The sequence below is a fragment of the Gordionus sp. m RMFG-2023 genome, chromosome 2 (genome assembly GCF_954871325.1).
Source record: "Gordionus sp. m RMFG-2023 chromosome 2, tfGorSpeb1-WG-v2, whole genome shotgun sequence".
In the NCBI taxonomy this organism is placed as follows: domain Eukaryota; kingdom Metazoa; phylum Nematomorpha; class Gordioida; order Chordodea; family Parachordodidae; genus Gordionus; species Gordionus sp. m RMFG-2023.
In genome coordinates, this window is record NC_088776.1 from 63,869,959 (window position 1) to 63,892,806 (window position 22,848).

At 30.5% G+C, this 22,848-nt stretch overlaps 1 protein-coding gene across 1 annotated transcript; it reads right to left on the reverse strand.

Moving 5' to 3' along the window:
• Positions 1 to 1,402: 1,402 nt before the first annotated feature.
• LOC135924545 (SUMO-activating enzyme subunit 2-like) lies at positions 1,403 to 22,667 on the reverse strand. Its single transcript, XM_065459607.1, has 22 exons — positions 22,529 to 22,667; positions 22,403 to 22,486; positions 22,287 to 22,357; positions 22,178 to 22,242; positions 22,013 to 22,113; positions 21,712 to 21,836; positions 20,807 to 20,859; positions 19,473 to 19,633; positions 14,195 to 14,313; positions 13,829 to 13,953; positions 13,528 to 13,682; positions 12,831 to 12,924; positions 11,858 to 11,970; positions 10,883 to 10,990; positions 10,653 to 10,703; positions 9,266 to 9,293; positions 7,448 to 7,835; positions 6,926 to 7,106; positions 4,971 to 5,067; positions 4,198 to 4,324; positions 3,728 to 3,810; positions 1,403 to 1,921 (listed from the first exon to the last, which is right to left on the reverse strand). Exons 1-22 carry the CDS (start codon positions 22,643 to 22,645, stop codon positions 1,497 to 1,499), a joined length of 2,871 nt encoding a protein of 956 aa, XP_065315679.1. The 5' UTR covers positions 22,646 to 22,667; the 3' UTR covers positions 1,403 to 1,496.
• Between the last annotated feature and the right edge of the window lie 181 nt (positions 22,668 to 22,848).

Sequence of the window (22,848 nt, forward strand, 5' to 3'; positions counted from 1 at the left end):
CAAGATTCCAGCTCAACCATCCTTACACTAATCTGGTATATAGAATATGGTGTTAAAAGACAAGCCTTCATTTGAAAAAAAAACAGCAACTTGATTGAACTACATCAAGATTCAAATTCCAATGATAATATAGATGAGAATGGGATTTTTTTTATGGGGAAAATTTATCGCAAAATGCTTATAATTCACTTTTAAAATTTTTTTTGATTTATGAGGTTAATATTTTTGTTACTTACTACCTTTTGAGTATAATGCAATGCCGAGTCCTTGTTTAGTAAAGCATAACATGTTAATGAGATGTGGGGAGAGGGCTGCGTAAATGATATTAATAGAAATTTTTTATTTAAGGTAAATCAAGAGTTTTTTTTTCTTAGTTAAATCATTGCAGAATTCTAATCAGGAGAGACTATAAGGATTCATATTTTTTTAAAGAAAATCTGATATTAATGGGTCAATTATCATCTATTTAGTAGAATAAAGCGACGCGAGTCCCTGTTGCCCCTATGAAATCGGAGCTAATGCCTCTAACATATATATATTAATCGTAAGTTGTATTCTATTGTAATTTTCAGTATTTAAATCATACAATGTATATAATTTTTGGATTTTATTTTTTTCCGGAAATACATATTCCAGCACCTATATAGTGATATCCTATGAAACTTAACTCAAAATTTGGGGTTAAAATTTAATAAATATTTTAAATTAATTGATTTAAATTAGTTTGAAAGGTTTTTCGAACCAAAAAATCTTCAACAAATTTTTTTTTTAAAGGATTTGATATTTAAACACAAATTTCAATTCTATGATCTCCAAAAATTTTTGCTCAAAAAAAATCTTCAAAAAATTTTTGAAGTATTCTTCAATCTCTGATTGAAATCGATTCAAAATTTTAGGCGATACAATTGAAATTGATCTTAAATAATCAGGCAAAGAACTATATCCTTCTAGAGGTGTTTCTCCCGCCTCTGATTAAATTTCTGTATAACTTTCTTACTTCTAATTATTAAAATTTAGAGTTTTTTCGATTAAACGATTATCAATTACGATTTTTCTTCTTTCTTTCCTTAGAAGTGTTTTACCTAGAGTATAGAGATTGGGGCAGTCCGGCGAAAAAAGATTTTCGGATTGGAAAAAAGTTCGGGGCCGGGGCAGGTCGGACAACTTGTAAGAAAATATATTTTCCGGGTAAAGATCTCTGGTAAAAATGATTACGAAGTCGGATAGAAATTTTCTACCAGTAACCTCTAATAGGGTAGGATTCACTGAAATTTTAGGAATATTATATTATACGTTTTTTTTCTTATAGAAAATAAAAGGATCAATTAGAGTGTTTATAAAACAGTTCTGATAATAACTCTATCCGAAACGCGTTACAATAAGTTAATCGAATATATTTCCGTACATCTTATAAAAATAAAATTAACGTAAAAGATAACACACACATATAAAATTATGTACAAGAAAAAAACGTAAAAAAAAATATATTCATTAATTTAATCTATGATAGTAATCTCGTCCGTTTCACCGAAACGGGTGTCACCATTTTGATGCGACATCTGCCCGTTTTTGATCTCGAGGGCAGTTTTGAGGGTGGAGTTAACACTTTTGGAATGATGGTTCAGCGATATGCACGCGATCTCTATAATGTCTTCTCTTTGTTCTCCTAGAGAAGCGCGGAGCATCTTTCGATCGCCGTACGGGGTAAAATTGTTTCTATCAGCTGTGGTTGATGATCGTTTATTCGCTTCGACATTTTTGAACCGCTTAGATGGGCCGGGCATATCGTCCCCCGTACCTTCCTCTTGAGTAGGCGTATACTTATTATTATTATTAACTGTATCATGGATATCATTCGAATTTTCAATCGGTTGCTTTCTCTTGATAGTAGTTTTACTGGGATATCTTTGCGTATCGTCTTCTTTATGTTTTTGGATTATGTGAGGGGGAAAAAAAAATAATATGAAATATTTAAAAGGTGCTATCTAGGCCTACCCAATTCGTTTTGAATAACTCAAATCAAATAGTAAGAAAACTTGTTCAAATATCATACATATAAAGAATTATTCGATTCGTTAAATATACAAATATTCGAATTATTTGAATCATTCGGTTATTCGACATATACGAATAATTTGATCGAATGTTACTCTAATTACCAGTAATAATTATAATTAATATTTTTTTTTAGATATAATTTAATCGTTTGTCATTTTTCATTTATTGATAACCTATCAATCTAAAAAGTTATGTTGTTAATGGGTACACGTCAACTGCCTAGTAAACGAATGCACCATCTAATTCGTTATCCGTCTTCCAAAAGACCTAACCCCTCATTCATGGTTAGCGCGAATTCGCGACGAATTATACGAAATACGCTCTATATATTTGTATTCTCCGCCGCGATTTCTCGCTAGCTGGTAAAATTTCGGGGTAAATCTCTCCCCAAAAATTCTCATCAAAAGTGATTTGATTTTATTGGTTAAATCTAAAGGGAAGCGATACTAAAAAAATTGTCAATTTCCGTAAATGGCTGTAGACCGCTTTAAATAAGTTAGCACCTTTCAATAACCACCATTTTGATAATAAAAATAATATATTACGAAAAAAGAAACGAAACGTGTCCATCTTGGATTTCCCGTCGTGTCAAATTAATGCTCATTTCAAAAAAATAAAATAAACAAAGCATTATGTAAACAATGGAGTGTTGTTAGACGACTCAATTTGAGCATTTTATTCAGAATAATAATCTCTGACGACTTTGCTTATAGATGACACGATGGTTCGGACGTCTACTAAAGATCTGGCTAAAATATTGATTTAGCCGTTTTTAAAAATGGGACCCAATCGAGCCGTATAACAGCACTATAAAACATGTATCGATAATGGGTGACCTGTTTACAATAAAGAAGGGTCTTTAGTTAACAACCTGCTAGGAACAAAGCTCTGGGAAGGCATATGATGCCACGAGGAAACATTTTTTTAAAAAAAATTTTTTAAACAAAAATGAATCGATTGTGTTACAAACAATAACAAAGTTTATTAAATTTCAATTTCAAGATCAGTTGCGGTGGGGGGGGGGGGGGGGAAGGGGGGGTGGATGCCAACAATTTTGTGAACCTAAATTAAACTTTTATTTAGAGTATAATCTTTAATAAATTAATAATAAAAAGTGACAATTTCCCTTTATAACATATCATATTGCCATCTGACATGATGGGTGACATCATGTCGTCATGTAAAATACACATTAGGCCGAATATCGTCTGTTCATGCAAAACAAATTGTCCAGCTCGGTCCAATGTGCTCAAGAGAGGTTGTCAAGTCTAGACAACAGTAAGGATAAATTAGAAAGCTAATAAATAAATCACGAAGAGAAGTCCAATAACGGAAAATCATATGATCGAGATTATAGAAATATTCGGGGGTCGCAAACTACCAAGTCAATCATATAGGCAGAACGTCACTCTTTATTCGTATAGTAATTATAACGGAATATGTATAAATAACTGTTAAGTTAGGGCTTAACCAAAAATTAACTCATCCATTAAAAAAATTTGTATCGCAAATAAAATCGCGATTCTCCTTTTTCGTACTATCTTAAAATTGCTTGCTAGAATCGAAATTGAAATCTCTTAAAAGTTCTGACTAATAAGCGAATGCCAACAAATCCTGGCTCGAACTACCTTGTCAACCAAATCTTCACTAATATTATATAGATATATACCTAGCAGAGTCTTCGAGGTAGAGGGCTGACTCACGATCGAGGCAATATCGCCTAGAATTTGAAAATCCTTAGTGTACTCTTCGCTATAGTATATTTTTTTTTTTTAAAAAAAACCTATATATATATATATATATATTGTATAAAAATCAATAATTTGGTAGGATATGCTGTATGTATTAGATAAAACTAATCTCAAAAATTAAGCTACAAAAAAAAAACATAATCCTTTCTCCCTAACCCTTCGTGACAGACATATGTCAATAAGCTAAAACAAAAAAAAAATAGGTTAGAAAGTTTAAAAAAATATTCAGGGGTGCCTAATTGAGAAATGTTTATTAAAAAAAATTTATGATCCCTAACAGGGAATATAAATTAAAACTTTGTAATTATTTATATTCCCGCCCCCGCCAAATGAAGAAATTTAAACACTTAGAAATTTTTAAAAAAAAAAAATCTTTAGTTTTGTATACCCATCAACATCTCGAGAATCACGTGATACGATATTGACATTCACGGTGTAATTCTGGGAGTAATCATCGCACACGAGTCTTTTGCCATCACCGAGACCGAAATAGGATAAGGTTTTACTTTCGTTTTCTTTTTTTTTTAAAAAAAAAAATTGTTACAAGACCGGATAAAGGGGTTATAACGGTGGTTAAAATGTTTTTTTTTTAAAAAAAAAAATCAGATTAGGCCTACGTAAGTCTTATTTTTATATCCAGTTATATAAAGTGAAAATTGGGATATAAATTACTCTCGATAAAAGGAGTGCCTAAATAAATTTTAAACAAATATGCCATGAAATGCTTCATAAGGACATCATCTAGAATATGATAGTTTTTACCAGTGTTGTTAAAAGATTTAAAATCTATTTAGATACAGACCCCACATTTTTATATCTATATAGTTTAAAAACTCTGGTTATTACAATCTCTATATGTTCTACTTAAAAATTTATTTATATAAGGTCAAAATGCCTAAGGGGAGGGGGAAACCTCATAAATTTCATAAAAAATCTACAGCAAAATGATGAAGAAAATTAATCAAATTTGCTTTGGTTCCCTTTTTGTTAAATTTTAAAATACTTGGAATTCCCCAAAAAATACTTTTCAAGATGGTGTCTTAGATTTTTTTTAAAAAAATTGGACTGTAGACAGGCCTCGGCGTGCATCCATTTTTTTATGAGACTTCTTAGCAAATTTTTCGTCTCCTAAAAAATAAACAGGTGACAATTATAGAAAACCTAAAGTGTCGTCATCCTCCGAGGAAACGAGCACTGTGCCTTTCCCGTCATCGATGGTGATGTCGGGTTGAACCATGTAGAGATCATTTTTGAGCACCTAAATTCGAGGAATGCGGAAAAAAATATCGAATTTATATAGATAACAAAATAAAAATCGTGAATTTTATTTTACCGCCAAAAAATTAAACGTAATTCATTGACACGTAGTCAGAGTTCCGCGGATCCCTCAAAAAAATAGAATATTTGTAAATAAAAAGGATCTTAGATACAGATACTAGTATCTTTTTTTTTTGCTAAATTTTCATACCTTTTTATAAAATGATGATCTATTACTTATCAATTTAAAATATTTACAGTTTATATTAATTTATTTATGAAAGAATAACGTAACATATAACATACAAGTATATACCAAAATTAGATAAAGAGATTAATTAATATGAAAATTTTAATACATATTATTACAATAATAGCAAAAAAGGGGAGGAAAGATCTCCAGCGGAGAAATTCTTGGGGCGTCGGACTCGTATGCTATTGGATTTATTGAAGCCCACGCCGGATGGGTTGCAAATGACAAAGGTTAATGATGAGCAAGTGGTGAATAAGACCCGCGAATTTGTGATAGGTCAAAATGTGTGGATCAGAAATTATGGAGGTTTAAGGAAATGGGAGTTGGGAATAATAATGGAGAAAATTGGGAGCAGATTATATAAAGTCAGGTTTGGGGATGGAAGAGATGGTATAAGACATTCCGATCAAATACGGGGGTAGTTGAACCGGGGCGGTTGAGATCGGGAGGTGAAGTGTTGAGAGAGAAGTGAAATATCGGGAATAAAGAGTTGTAATATATAAAAGAAAAGGGGTGAAACCAAGAGTTATATCTTTGTGAATTTGTAATATATAAGGACAAAGAGATGCAAGCCTAACTAAAAGTCTGTAATATAAAAAAAAATGGGGGAGGTAAAACAAGAGTTATCTCTTTGTGAAATTTTTAATGTCCAAGGACACAGAGTTGGATAATCGTATTCGATATAGACATATATATCTTAATGCGTAGGGTTTTCTTATTACGAGTTGTCTGATTACAGGACTTGATTTAAATATATCATTTGGATTAGATATAAAGGGAGTTGATTAAGATATATCGCTGTGGTCAATAACAGTATTTATATCTTATTACGGGTTGTCTAATTTATTTAATAAATTTTTTTTGGGGAAATTAATTTTGATAATTAATTAATCAATTTGTGGAGTAAAAAGAGTCGTGAACAAGGTCGTTGTAAAAAAAATGGTTGTAGGGGCTTGCGCCCTTTCGGACTCCCCCTTAAAAGCCGTTCAGATGTTATGGGTAAATCTTACAATGGACACTTTTGCTTCACTGGCCTTTGCCACTGAAATGCCCACATCCGAATTGTTAAAGAGAAAGCCTTATGGCCTCACCAAACCACTCATCTCTGATCCATCGAATATTCGAACATATTTCCATAATTACTATTCCTCCATCGTCTTCTTCTAAGAGTAACTACAACCTAAAATCCTTTTAATTTATTTCATTACTAAAAAAAAAAATTTCGGACTCCCACTTTTGCATACACGCCGAAAAGACTCCACCACTCCAGTAACACGCTACAAATACTCATTTACTTCCAACCTTCGATTGTTCTGCTATAGAGTAACCCCTGTTATTAAAACATCATGGTATAATAAAACACTCCCTCCAATCCCTGAAAAACTACAGCCATAGTCCGCTGAAATATGGGCGCTGAAACGCTCAACCCGAACGGCAACCTTCTAAAAGCAAATAGGCCCTTCGGCATTGTTATAGCCAATAACCTCTGCCTCCCCTTTTCACCCGTAATTGCAAATACGCGTTCGAAAAATCCACTTTTGAAAAAATATCTGCCCCCCTTTAAATTGGCCAATATCTCCTCAATCCGTGGAAACGGATATTTTACTTCTACAACCCACGGGTTTAAGGTTACCCGGAAATCTGCGCACAATCGAAGCTTCCCATTTGATTTCTTCACAGGCACTAAGGGCGTTGCCCACTCACTATATTCCACTGGACATACGATGCCCCTTCTCACCCATTGATTCAACTCTATTTCCACCTCCTTTCGCCATTCAAACGGTATTCTTCGCAACGCACAAAATTTTGGTTCACAATTTTCCTTTAATTTAATATCTACTTCGTAATCCCTTAAGCATCCCAACCCTCTCGTCAAAAATCTCCTGATATTTGTTAACTAATTTATCAACTCCTTCCCGCACTCGAGCCATTCCTAACTCAATATCTTTTTCACTTCTCAATTTTTCCGTCTCCAACTCTTCTCCCCGTAACTAAATTTCTCCTTTCTGCAACCCATTGCATGACATTTCGCGATATCTCTCCCCAAGTTCCCCCTTTAAAATTCTTCCTTATTTCCCCCCTAAAATTCTCACCTATTTCCCCCCTAAAAGTCTCCCTTGTTTCGAACCTTCCCTCCCCTTCTCCCATCTCTTCTCTATTAAATATAGTCTCAACCCCTGGCAACCTTTGATTGCCCGAATATATCATATTTTCATTTTCATCATCACCTACAATGGGCAAACATATACCACACCATGCAAATACACCCCAAAAACTATACCAAGAACCAATGCGTATAATCCATTCCCATCCCAAAACCGTTTCAACTCTTTTATCAATGATCCATAAATCCAACACTTCCATTCTGTTCTCTATCATCACCTCAATCTCGATTCTTCCCATTATTGTCATCTCTGATCCATCGAATTGTCTAACCTTTATTTCTTCTCTTTTTATTCTTCCATCTGGCCAAACACTTTGACATGTATCACATCCCATCACCGTGATCGCTGCTCCTGTATCAAATAACATTGATACAAAATTCCCATTAAAATTTAACAACACTCTGGGACAAATATCATACGCCCTTCCCTCTTGTAACATATTTATACATTTTATTTCCTCAATATTTCTATTATATTCTTTATTTCTCAACCCCTTTTTTCTCCTTCTTCCAATGATATCCTTGGATTCCTCTTGCCCCATTCCCTCACTATCATATAGTCAACAATTTAAACAATCTCTAGCCACATGCCCTTCCCTCCGACATTTAAAACACATCATATACACTTATACATATATTCAACTTAAAATTTTTTCTACGCAAAATCGCTTCGAATCTCTTCTCTAATTTTATTTAGTATCAATTTATCAACAATTTCCTCATAAAACAACTCTGTTTTATGCCAATTTATTATCTGTTATTACAATATAACAACCTTTAATACAATTACAATATAATTTCTCAACACACTTGTATATTCTGTTCAATTTCAACTCTATAAAATTTATTCAATAATTTACAACACTTGTATATTTTGTTCAAATTCAACTCTTTAAAATTTATTCGATAATTTACAACACTTGGGCTTCGGCCACGGCTTAGACCTAAATCAACACTTAATATTTCTTAATTTTTTTAAAAAAAAACAATCAACTCTTTCAACGCACTTTTCTTATTTTAAAATATTTTATTTCAACTCTTTTTCTTTTAATTTATTTCCACACGTTGTGTTTGGTAATAATTTTCTTATTAAAAAAAAAACTTAGTTCAACCCCCCTTTTTTTTAAATTTTCTACAACTCTTTATCTTTTCAATAATAATTATTATTTTTTTTTACAACCCTTTTTTTTTATCCTTTATTAATTTTATTTTTCAAAAATTTAATCAAAAAAATATATATGAATTAAAAACAAAAATTTTCTTTTTTCAACAACTTTTTTTAAAAAAAATCTTAATAATAATAATATTAATTTTTAAATATTATATATTTTTTTAAATAAAAATCAATAATACGTAATTAAGAATAGTAATAATAATATTATATATTTAAGATTAAAAAAAAAATCGATAATGCGTAATCAAAAAAAATTGACAAAATCGATTAAATTTAAAATATCATCAATTATAATACATATTAGCGGCAATGCGTTAACTAAAATCGGATTTCACCGGAAAAATGTTCAATCATGTTACGAATAGTGTTGTTAAACGGGTCGATTCGAACCGATTTATAAAAACGGTCAACTCAACATTTTATCCAGGCTAATATTATGCAAGTCTAAAGGTTTTGCTCGGAGATGGCTTATAAGATTGAACATCTATTGGCCCAACTCTCGACGCTTAGCCAATATTTGCCTGGCTATTATCTTACGTTAACCGTTTTTAATAACCGGCCTCAAATCGACCCGTTTAACAACACTAGTTTCGAAAGAGCTATCTTACGAATAGCTAGACAATTTTGCTCGTTAACCTTTTGAGTCATTTATGATTTGTATAAAAAATCTATAGAAAAACTTATACCAATTATATTGGGTTTAAAGGTTTAGCGGGAAAATTGACTGAAATTCATAAGGTAGGTATTCCCAAACATGAATGGATTACATTCTCGGGCAAAATCAGATTTTTTAAAAACGGGCACTAATATATATATAAATATTAACTGAGCCAATTCTATAATTAAGAATGTGATTTTTAATAAATAAGGGAGATCATATAATTAGCCATTTTGTTCTTAATTTTAGCCCATTCATAACAAAAATAGGCTAGGCAGGCAAGTCATTTTTTTTTCTTCATAGGTTGAGACATAATTTACCATTCGCTATAATATCTTTTCGCGAAAAAAAAGTTTCGCGGTATTGACGTCATTACGATAAAAACCATACCAAAAAAAATAGGTTCAATAAGGGCCGCCATTGAGATTCGAATAAAACTTGGATAGATGCCACGGAACAGTGCCGTATTAATTAAATCGATTTTTCAAATAATTTATCATTCGCCTTTGCAGTTTTTGGAGTAATATAAGATTATGCCCAAGACCAAATATTCAAAATGGAGCTTGATGAAGTTATTGCGGTAGTATTATATTTAAAAAAATAAAATTCTTTAATGGAAAGGATACTAATTAAGTTTCTATAACGTATTTCTAAGATCTTACGAATAATTCAAAACCTCCAGCTCAAATGTTATTTGTATTACTAGACTCAGACAGAAATATTTTATTTCACTAAAAGAAACTTCATATTTTTGTTTCGTTATTAGATGTTAAATCTTATGAGTTTGTAGTTTGATTATTATGTACTGCTACATGTAGGGAGCTTTTTTTAAATAAAAAAATCTTGAAGGTATAAATTTAAAGCCTCTGACTCAATCCATAAGTTCTTCAAGTATAGACGTGATAATGATGCTGCCTAAAATGCCTAATTATATACATCAACAGAGAGAAAAAAATCCAGTTTCTAAATTTCCTTCTTCCGGCTAGGAGAGTTGCGGTTCTTAAACTTTGCTGCTTTTAGAAGGCATAAATTGCTATGTTATTATATTATTTTAATTTAGCAATAAAGACCCTGTATTAAGTGCGATTTAAGATATAATATGAAATAGCTAAAAAAATATCTTTAGACCTGGTTCCAGACTCATATTATAATTGTATACTTTAAAATGTTTTGCAGAAAAAAATAATCTCATCTTTCGATATCTTCCCTTTCTTTCTGACCAACACATACAAAAAACTGTTTAATAAGGGAAGACTATATTGGATTAAATTATATTATCACCCCCCCCCGTTCCCTCCATCCTCCAATTAAATCAAAAACTTTTTTTTATATCAAACTTGTATCAATCTTTTGACCAAAAATGTTGAGGGGTCAATCTTGAGGTATACCTAGTGGAGTAATAAAATCAAATTTTGGTTAATAAATATAATATAATAATATTCTTAGTTTTATCGTTCTTTCTCCTGTTCCTAATCTTTGAATTTCATAAACTTTTGATCATTCCAACAACTCCCTATTTCCATCTTTCCTTCTTAATTTTCTAATAAAATTTATATTTATAATAAACTTCAGGATTGGCGGAACACGAAAAGCACCGAGGGTTTGGATGCCTGAGCGCTTCCGTCCCTATTAGCCTATTGCGGAATTGTGAAACGTTAGGCGTTTTGAGAAAAAGCTTTATTTATAATATAAACGATAAATCGCTGTAAAATATCCACTTGATTGTGTATTTAAACTTTGTGAACCTCTGGAGAAATAAAAAAAAAGGTACAGAGTTTGTTGTATCTGTCGATTTGTAATTGACATTTATGGAACGTTTTTCAATTATATTTTCCAGAAGAAAAAAGATGGTTGATTTTAAAAACATTTTTTATTTATTATATTATGAAATTCATAAGTATAAAAGATTTGGATGAATTATTGAGGTTATATAAATAAATAAATATAATTTAAATTAAGATCATATGAAATATTGGGTTTTTATAATAGTTATTAATATATTTTTTTTTAAAAACGAAGCTCAGGTGACTCTTATACTTGACTTAAAGTTGTGATGATTTCAGTTTCAAATTCTGTTAGTAACAAGTTGTCGAATTTGCTAAATCTGTTGAGCTCCCTAAAAAAAATTTTTTTTTAGAAGTTTCTGGTTAGAAGGTTTCAATTCTTAAACCCTAGCTGCATTACTAAATGACTTGTTCAATTATAAAGAACCGTTTTTTTGATAAAGTGATGGCATAAAACTTCATTCAAATAATACCATTTAAGTAAATATCAAGATCGCAATAGTTTAATTTGCAATTATATTTTTTATTTCTTTTAATATATTGTACAAACTATTTTTAACAGAGATAAGGTTGCTATTATGGAAAGGTAATTGTGCCAGTAAGTATATTCCAATTACTTTTGTTCATTTTTTTTTAAAGATTCAAAATTGATTTTTTTGAAACTTTTTAAACATTATGAAACAATTTTTAGACCAATAAAATTTAAATATACCTAGAAATACGATATAAAATTATTAATATTTTCATAAAGTACTAACTGTTTGGCACATATCCTTGCGCCCTGATAATACATAGCAGGCTTGGGTGACTACGAGACCCGCGATTATGGCGTTTGTAGTGGAAATGGCCGGAATTATATTCCCAGCTATGGCTAAATTGAGGGCGATGTATTGTAATTTTTTTATATAACAATAATATAATATAAATATGATAAGAGCGTTAATAGGAGAGATAAGTGATAAAAAAAAGTAAATGAAAAATGCAATTTATAGGCATTTACCCTCAAATAGGAATTAAGTGACCTAGTTGCCCTTATCAAAATTTTTTTTTTTAAATTTAAGATAGAATGTCACTAGCACTTAAGCAGCTGATGCTCGATTTCTTTCGGGAAACATAATTTTATCCCCGAATAGTCTCCTGGACCAAACTCATTTAGAACATCCGGTATGAACTTTAAGATCCTCTCGAAAAATTTGGTAAAATCGGTAATCAGAGTACACGAACAATTGTTCAAATATTTAAAAAATCCCTCAAGTCTTAATAAATCATTTTTTAGGAGCGCGTTCTTAAACTTTAAAGAAAAAAAAACACTGTTTTGTCACGTGTTTCAGAGTATTTTGGTAGATTATCTCATTATCATTTATAAATTTAAGAAAATAATTTTGTCATGCACTTTTCGACCACTTTTTAATTCAATTTATTATATTAATAATGCATTCGGAAACGTCATCGAATGTGAATCAGCTGGAACCGCCATTTTGGTAACCCATATAGTGACTATTCTCATGGTAAAAACTACTATTAAAATGATAACTCGATTCTTTATTATCTCGATGATCAGACAATTCTTTAATAAGTCAGACATAGGAAAAAAAATGGCCTCTCAATAATGATACGGGTAATCAAAATGGTGTCTCCGGCTGTTTTCGATGATGTACACTTTTAAATATGTATCGTCAGTCTATATATTATTATGTCATTGATATTATATATATATATAACGAGGTTTACATTTGCAGTCAAAGTAGCTGAGTAGATTGATCCCGAAAACATGGCACCTAACATTGGAGGCCGCAGCTACGAAATTCATGCAGGTAGGATCATCCTAAATAATTTAAAAAACATATGATAATATTAGATTCTCTTTTAATTGCAGTTGCAGGAACCAGGAAAGTGTTCGAAGGAAAATGATAAATAGAAAGAAACATTTATTCTGGAATCTTCCCAAGGTCAGGTTCGGAACGTTTCGAAACCTTAAAAACGGTCATTTTTGTTCTTCATTTTGTTATCATAATTGGGATGGGTTGTGGGGTGGGGAGAAAGTCATAGTTAAACTTAGGCAAATAATTATTCGCGCGTAATTTACCTATTTGTCGCTCGATAAGCTTAATAGTTATCTAATCCCATTTTGATTTTTTGATCGATTTCGGAATTAGAAAGAATCTTATGAATTAAGAAATATTCTCCCCCCCCCCATTTATAATACACCATATATATATATATATAATCTACATAATAATAATCAGAGTTGTTAAAAGATACTTTTTAAATGGATCTAGATACAGATACATCGTCTAAAGTAATATCTAGATACAGATATCCACATTTTTATATCTAGATACGGAATCTAGATACTTTGTATCTAGATCCTTTAACAACTACTTGGATAATAATATTAAGTTCATTTAAAAAAAAAAGAAAGGGTGACCTTTTCCCAAACGAGCCCGTCGCTTCGTTTTTTCAGCGTCGCGGTTAGCTTAGACAGACTTTCCTCGAAATTTTTGAGGCATTTCTCCAAGTCCCACACGGTCCTATGCTCACTTTCAACGTCGGTTTCGGCGGAATTTTTAAGGGTGGCGCAATCTTTATTTTTTTTTATCAAAATTTTTTTTTGTTGTGTTAGATTGTGAAAAACATTTTTTTTTACAAATTTGGTAGTTAAACTCAATTTTATCTCTAGGGTGTTAGAGGTATTAACAGGCATTGAAAGAAAGAAAGATTTTTTCCACCATCCGTTGGGTCACACTGAGACAAGATCTTGAGCGACAAGAGTTTAAAACTTGAATCAAAAAAGGATGCTAGGTCCAGTTCGAATATTAGAAGGGGGTTGAATTTGGTTACAAGCTCCAATAGCCTATCGTATCGTAAAAATTGTTATATGACAGTAGTGGTTCTACCTGAATCTATAGCAAATCTTCACTGAATCGCTATCACGATTTTTATCAAAAAAATGAAGTTAAAACGTTAGTTAGGTTTGGCAGCAAGAGCCCTGACCAGATATTTTTATTTCTTTCTTTCCTATTGGTCAATTATATTATTTCGCGCTTTTATTTTGAATATTGGATAAATATAGCATTTAAAAGGGAAAAGTGTACGTGTCACCTTTTGGCGCGCATAAAAAATCGAGCTCTCGAGGCTGCAAAGGCTTGGGAGGTTTCCTGTTCTTCCAGAGATCGCCCATTCCCAACAGATATTCTATGTCGAGTTTGAAGAGCTAGCACAAAATACATACGTAATCTATAGAAGGTATAATAAGTATAACCAATTCACTACCCTTGCCAAAAGTATAAACTTTACATTTATGTATATTCAATGAACTCAATAAAAAGAAGGAAAGATCCTAGGAGCTTTTCTGTAGAATTAAAGTTAGTTGAGGGGGGGGGGCGTTTATAAAAAATAATTAGCAAACACGTGTAAATTTTTTTATTAAATAAAACATTTAAGAGATCTTGCATTGCTATATGGAACCATGAATAGCGATGCAATTCCTTTAGATGAATAGCCATCGTAATGGCTTGTTTGAAATAGAAGGTATCATTACGATCCATATTTAAAAAATAAGGATATGTTTATGTAATGTCTAAGCCGTTTATTTTATTGTCAAGCATCTTTGGCTTTAAATTTTTATATTTAACTTGCCTCTTTTTTTTTAGTAGGTTAATTAATCACGAAGTTTGTAAAATAATTCCCATTGATGTTAGGAAGGGCATCCGATTGTAAAAAACATTGATACAAAATTTCCTAATGATTAAATTAGGGGGGAAACTGGCCAACCTAGAAATCGGCATTAAATAGAGAAGAAGAAGAAGCAGGCATGATTGCTGGAAGGAATTTGTGATGGAATAACATGATGTAAGCAAATTTCGGAGGTAAAAAATTTTTTCAACGTTCTTTCGATGCATTGAGCATAAATCGGTAGAAACGCGACAAGTCTAGCTCGTGCATAGACCAGGACTTTCCCAATCTAACATCAACAAGGACACAAATAAACATGTCCCAAAATTTATAAAAATCGCCAAATATTCTTGTGGATTCATCTGGTCACATTTTAGTATCGACAATCAGTTTCCACCCTATTTGGCGTAAATTACGTTAGTTTTATTAACTGTATAGCTGCTGCACATTACTGGAAATCTCCTTCATATAAAATTTTTAATTTTTCAGATATATTCAATAATAGATTATTTCTCTTTTTAAGTATTTTCGTTTAAATTATGATTTAATATTGTATATTAATATTGTTTTTATTTATTTATATTATGTTATAATATGATTCGCAATATTATAATTATCACATTTTAAATTGTATATTTTATTTTTTTTACTAATAATATTTTTTATTTATTTTGTTAATTGGATGATTTAATTTTTATTTAACATGAGACGCTTAATTTTAATTTTACATATAATTTACCTTGATATTTACAAACATTTCGATTTTGACTTTTAAAACTTTAAAATAAAGATTAAATTATTACTACCAGGGCTTAATATCTATACCCGAGTTAAAATCTCTACCAAACATATTTAATACTGATCAAATCAACCCAAGCTATCCCTACATGTTATATTACAGTTAATGAATGGAATATCGTTATAAAAAATTTGTATATCGACTATTTCTCCTTATCTAATATTTTTAAAAATATGTAATAGATTCTAAATAAATGTTATTTAATTTATTTGGCTTAAAATTTCTTATTCAACCTCCCTACATATCATTCTTAATTCTACTTATCTGTTTAGAGGACTAGCAGAATCCATTTAAATGCCCTGCAAAACCTACAGGGTTGAGCATATGTCTAAGATAATACTTTTTATAACCTGTTACCAGTGTTAGTCTTGTTTTTTAAAAAAAATACTTTCACAAAATAAAATCCAGATAAATTTTTGACCTTTTTTATATATTATACTTGGATTCTTAGAGTTATACTCAAAATCTTAACACTATTTTTATTTTTTATTTTTTTAGTATGTACTAATAAAAACATATAATGCTATATTTTCCGCAATTTTTTACAAAACAATATTATATAATAATAAAATCTCTATTTTTTCTACAAATACAAACACAAAATAAACATATATTTTTAATAAATAATAATAATAAATAAACAATTACTGAACACGTACCCCCCCCCCCCTCCTTTTCAAGATAGATATAAAACTAACTACATATACTTCTTTTTTTTAAATAGTGTTAGAACTATTAAAAAAATTAATCAAAACAAGCATTAACGGTGCGTTAATGAGAACATTTTCCCTATCACATCAAATTCCCTCAGTTCCTACCACAATTTAATTCGGTATTTCTCAATGTATTTGAATTAATAGGAACTTCTACTTCCGGGAATTCATTTATCAATCCATTTCTCGATTGCGTATTCATATACCTTGACATCGCATTTGATGAAATGACTACTCCCATTTCTCTGGCCGTTTGTATTCTTCTAGGTTGTCCATCATGCGTCCATCTATTCATTCCATTGATAAAAGAAATCTGTTGGCTCTTACCACTTGGACATTCCCTAGCTTTATGTCCCTTTCCAACGGAATTGATGATGATTGTTTAATGAGAGGAAATAGAGTAGTTGTACCCAGAAAATTGAGAGAAAAAGTTTTAAATATGCTACATGCCGGTCATCAAGGAATAGCGAAAATGAAACAATGGGGAAGAGAATATGTATGGTGGCCTGGGATGAATGAAGAAATTAATAATTTTGGTAAAAGTTGTGAAATTTGTAATGCCTGGTCTAATATGCCCCTGAAAAAAGGGTTATAGTAGGGGAGAAAATGTAGAGGTTCTTGGGAGAGGGTCCATTTAGATTTCTTTGAATGGGAAGGAAAAAAATTTATTTTGAGTGTGGATTGAATTTGAAGAGGTTGTAAATTGCGAAAAGGCAACTGGTAGTGAAATAGAGAAATAATCGGAAATATAAGGGTAAGAGAAGAAAGAAACAATAAAATGAAGATAATAAATGATGTTGTTTGGTTAAAAAATTTTTTTTATAAAGTTTGTTATGAGAAAATGTGTTGTAAAGTTGTTTTTTTTTATAAAGAAGAAGTATCTTTACAAAGTAGTTTGTTTTGTAATAAAACTGTGAAAATTAATTTAAAAAAAAAAGAGGATACTTTCTATATAAAATGCATTGAGCTGATTTTTAAAAAACAGCTGACTCAATATTTTAGCCAGACAATAATACCCTAAGCTTCGAGATTTCGGTAATAGATGTCTGGACCTCAATTCCTTCTACAATCTTCAGGCTTGCGTAATACTATTCTGAATGAAGTATTGAGTTGGCCGTTTTTTTAAAATCGGCTCAAAACGAGCCGTTTAACAACACTACGTACCATGTTGCGAATGAATTCATTGGACATTTCCAATCCGCTATCAAATGTATGGCACGACAAATTGGATTAGGCAACAAATAGGAGTAGGAGTAGCCTTCTCTAATCGTCCTTCATCGTCAAATTGAATGGGGTCTGGGAATGGTGAATGGTCTAATATATCCAATATGCCGGCGAGGCGAAATGTGGAGTTGCAGATAAAGTTGACAAGTTTCGATTGTAGTGGAAAGGGACATAAAACTAGGGAATGTCCAAGTGGTAGGATTCGGGAGATGTCTCTTAGCAATGGAATAAATAGGTGGGCACATGACGGACAACCTAGAAGAACACAAATGGAATGATTTCATTAAATGGGATGTCAAGATATTCGAACAATATGATTCAATCAAGGCAGGGATTGATGAATGAATTCAGGGAACCTATTAATTCAGATTTGAGGATTCCGAATGAAATTGTGACAGGAACTGAGGGAATTTCAGGATAATATGGAAGATGTTCTGATTAACTTTAAAAAAAATATATATGTAGTTGGTTTTATATCGCTAATTTTTACATGTACCCCATGTTCTATCTTGAAAAGGGGGTATTATTATTTTTTTTATTATTATTAAAAATATGTGTTTATTTGCAGGGTTGGCAAGTCGGTCAATTGACCAGTCAACTTCGTTCAATTGACTGGAGGACTATTTGGGACAAATACGGTCAAATACTCTAAAAGAAATTTAAAGGAAAATAATTAAAAATATGTTTAAAAAAGGGGAAAACGATATAAATACATGTGATCACAATGTTTGCTTATTTTTTGGGTCCACAATATCAAGAGGAGAATCTTACTAGTAGTGAATTCAATGAGTATGTTATATAATTCAAGAATTAGCTATTTTACAAGATAGTGATGACTGATGACCAAATTATTTTAAGTGATATTATTAATTTCAGAAGGAAAAACAGCATGTTTAATATAGCGAATTAGGAAAGTAGTAATTTCCAAAAACAAACAATTCCGACCTCAAGTTAATAGATTAAACTTTGCCCATCAAGAGGTTAATAATTCCTAGTTCTACTTCTTCTTTAGAAAGAAATAGGCCGATTTGGGTAAATATTCTTATGAAAATAGATATCGATTGAAGATCTTAGACATCAGGAAAATTGATTAAAAAATATTAAAGAAAATAATAATATTGAATATGAATCAGAACAAGAATCTGCTACGGGTAGCTAAACGTTAGTTATTTAATGACAATGAATTAAAAAAATTAATAATACAGATTCATTTTTCCATTATATTCAAAATAAAGTTAATTTTAACTTAAAAAAACATATATTTGAATTTGACCGGTCAAATGCACAACCTTGTTTATTTGTGTTTGTATTGTAGAAAAATAGAGATTTAATTATTATATAATATTGTTTTGTAAAAATTGCGGAAATTATATCATTATATATTTTTAGCAGAGTTGTTAAAAGATACTTTTTAAATGGATCTAGATACAGGATACATCGTCTATAATAATATCTAGATACCGATATTTTAATCAAAGATCTATCTAGATACAGATACCACATTTTTATATCTTGATACAGGATCTAGATACTTGTATCTAGATCCTTTAACAACTCTAGTTTATACGAAAAAGAAAATAGTGTTACAAAAAGTTTGAGTATATAACTCTAAGAATCCAAGTATAATATATAAAATAAAAAGGTCAAAAATAAGGTCAGAAAGCATCGATAAATTGCAATTATTTATTGATAAATAATACAATCCTCATATAAAAGTATTTTAAATGAAATAATACACAACATATTTGTATTTTTATATAAACAAGGGTACAAGAATTCTATAAAGATTTTTCTAGTATATCCCCACCCAACCCAGAAAACGTGTATGGTAATAAAGGCTTGCTGTGAGCTAGGTATTTATTTATAGGATATCATAGTTAAATTATTATACAAACAGCCCACCCCTATCCTCCCCCCCCCCTCCCATTGTTTTATTCCACTTAACTACATTTAAATGTATACTTTCATAGCAAGAGCTTTGGCATCGTAATCGTACATTTTGGCCCATTCTTGCGTAGAATAACTAGTCTTCCCCTGAATCTGGCTGGAATCGGATGATTCTCCTTTCTTTGGCAGCTCATTTGTGCCATTATGATTCTCCTGATTATCTTGTGTAGATGGAACTGTACATTTTTTTTTAAAAAAACCCAATGTCTATTTATATTATATAAGAAATTGGGATGACGTAAACCTATATTGATGAGTGGAAATTTTTGTTAAATTTGTTTTCTGTAAAACTTCATGCCTAGAATCTTTCTGAGAGCTGCACTGGCCCCTTATACTTTATATGTATATTCTTATATAGGAATAAGAATAATATTTAATAGGAGGAAATGCTTATTTATAATTATCGAATATTCTGGTTATATTTGCGGTAGATTTTTAGCTGACCTTCCTACCTTAAAATATTTATCAGAAACCTGCAGGCCCACCTCTAAGCCCGGGTACATGGGTCGGACCGTATTTTACTTTTTATAAATACACCCAGGCCGGGCCTGAATTTTTATTTTATAAATATCCAGGCTGAAATCCGGGTCTTGATGGTCCTGAAAATATAAAACCCAGGGCGAAAAAAATCTCTGAAAAAAAAACCATGCCGGGCCATTCAAATGGTACCTCTGTGGATCTCTGATATTTATATAGGTACATAACATATGCTATATAAAATCATTTCAAAAAACTTGTAAAATGGTTAAGGATCTCCCATAATAGAAAAAAAACATCTTCATTTTTTTCCCTTTGTCTCAATATTTTTATAATCTGATAATTTTAAAGAGTTGAGAAAATTAATATACTGACATAAACATTATAAATAAGACAGCATTGTTAGAAATGGGCTCGTGACCTCTAATGGAGATAAGATGCTAGTAGCTACCAATCCATAATGTCGCAAATTCTGCTAAAAACTCAAGCATGAATGATTTCAAGATTTAGTAACAATCCCTGATATTAAAAAAATATGTCTGACTTATAAATAGTGCTCAAAGCAGAACAAAACACAAAACTTAAACAAAAATAAAACTGTTCAAATACGAGCTAAATTTATAATGGTTTTAGGATTTATATAAGGGGTTATAAAATGTATTTTGTTTTCTCATAATTCAATATTATCTTCTCATTAATAGTTTTATTTTACTTCCAAAATAAAAATGCTACATTTAGATAAAAAACTAAACATAAGCATGAATATCAAATTTTTTGATCGAAGGAGCCGTATATTGGTATAGAAGAAGCTAACTATAAGGGGTATTATAAATATTTTTAATCGATTATTAATAATTATCAAATCATTTTACTCTGTATTTCCGGGGATATAATGTCTTCATCACTCTCGTTCCCAAATAGCACACTATATATAAAAAAAAGTTAAAAATAAAATAAATTTGCTTGAAAAGCGTGGAAACTAATTTGGAAGAGACCCAACCCCATAAAGGGAAGGGGTTATTTTTATACGATTGTTTTCTTTAGAAATTTAAGAGATGTGATTCATGTATGGTCGTAAATAAAAAGTTGACATATAATAATACATAGACCTGACGATGCATTCATTCATTAAAAGTGTTAACATCAATGAAAAACAGCTGGGGACGCCATTTTGGTTACCCATATCTTTATTAAAAGTTTTAAACAAGAAGGCATTCCTGTGTCAGAACGCCAACTTTAATAAAGATGCCTGATCATCGATAATAAGGAAGCAAGTTATCAATTTAATAGTAGTTTTTATACATGAGAATAATTATTATATGGGATACTAAAATGGTGGGCCCAGCTGATTTGCATTCAATGACATATATTTAATTTTAAAAAACTGAAGATTTATAAAACAAAAAATTATTTATCTATATATTTTGTTTAAAATATAATGTGGTAAATCATAAAATTATTATCTCTTGATAAAACGTCAAATTATGTCAAATAATTTATATTTGTTCTATTTCTAAAGATTTTCTAATATAAATAGTTTTTTTTATTAAATTTACATTGTTTGCATAAGGGTTGATAGATATTTATTATAAGATGTGATATTGGTATATGACCCAATGAAAAAATTGGATACATATAACTAGTTATTTTTAAAATGATATATTTCAATATAATCAAATAAATAGTAATTATATGCAAAATACTTTAAATAAAAAGGTGTTTTAAAAAAAAAATCATTGAAATCATAATAAGCGGAAGAAAAATGAATCAAAGTTACTTGAATAGATGCTTAGCCCAAACAAGACAATGAACTGGCTCACTTGGGGTATTCCTAATAGTACAACTAGCATAGTTGACCTTGCCTAAAATCCTGGGAAGGCAATCGTAGCATTCAGTTTCAGACTATATAAAAATGAAAAAGTGAAAGAGAATCTATAGGTTGTATAAGATTCAAAGAAATGGGTAATTTAAGCATATAAATTCCTAATTCCTTTCTCCAAGATTTAAAAAAAAAAATTATAATGAAAGCATATAATTTTCATTTAAAATATAAATGGACAATGAAGGTTTAATATTACCTTAAAAATTGGCTTTATTTGACCTAAGAGACCAGTAGTTCCACTCTCAATCAATGCAACATTGGCAGCCAAGCACATTCTATTCAGGTGATATCTCACACCTAAAATAAACACATATTATCACATGTCTAAAACATGGTAAAAATGGATATATATAATATTTACTAATGTTATCCAATGCACTTAAGACTAAGTTAAATTGTTTGAAAAATTTGACATCATATTTAGGGCTGAAAAAACAAATTTATATATGAATTACTTTATAATAAAATACTTAGTTATGGAATCATGATAAGCTATGATATTTAAATGTGGTCTATATTTTAGAACACTTTCTCTAGCCACCTTTTTAATAAATAAAAACTAAATGTTCATTTGTTAAATTTTTACAATTGCTTTAGATTTTCCAATGTGGCATTTCTGAAATAAGAATTGTCGATTCAAATTGCTTACTTCAATGGTATCTAAATCAATCTAATCAAAATTATTATTTTATTTCAATCAAAGATGACTTACTAGATGTATATTAGAAAATCCGGTAAGAACTAAATCTTTAAGTAATTCACATCCAATTCCTCCTGCTCCGACAATAAATACATTCGAAGTACTAACTTGATCAAAATCGATGTACATCTAGAATTTTAAAAAAATGATAGATAATAGTTAGGCTAATGATAATGCACGATAAGCGTGCACTGTTTTTTCATGATTTGCATATATTACCAAGCGCGCCAGAAACATCATATGTTTATTTTTATTCATTTTTTATCGTTATAAATTGAAAAACTAATAATTATTTGAATTTTAAACATGGACAATCAATTTATATAAAATGT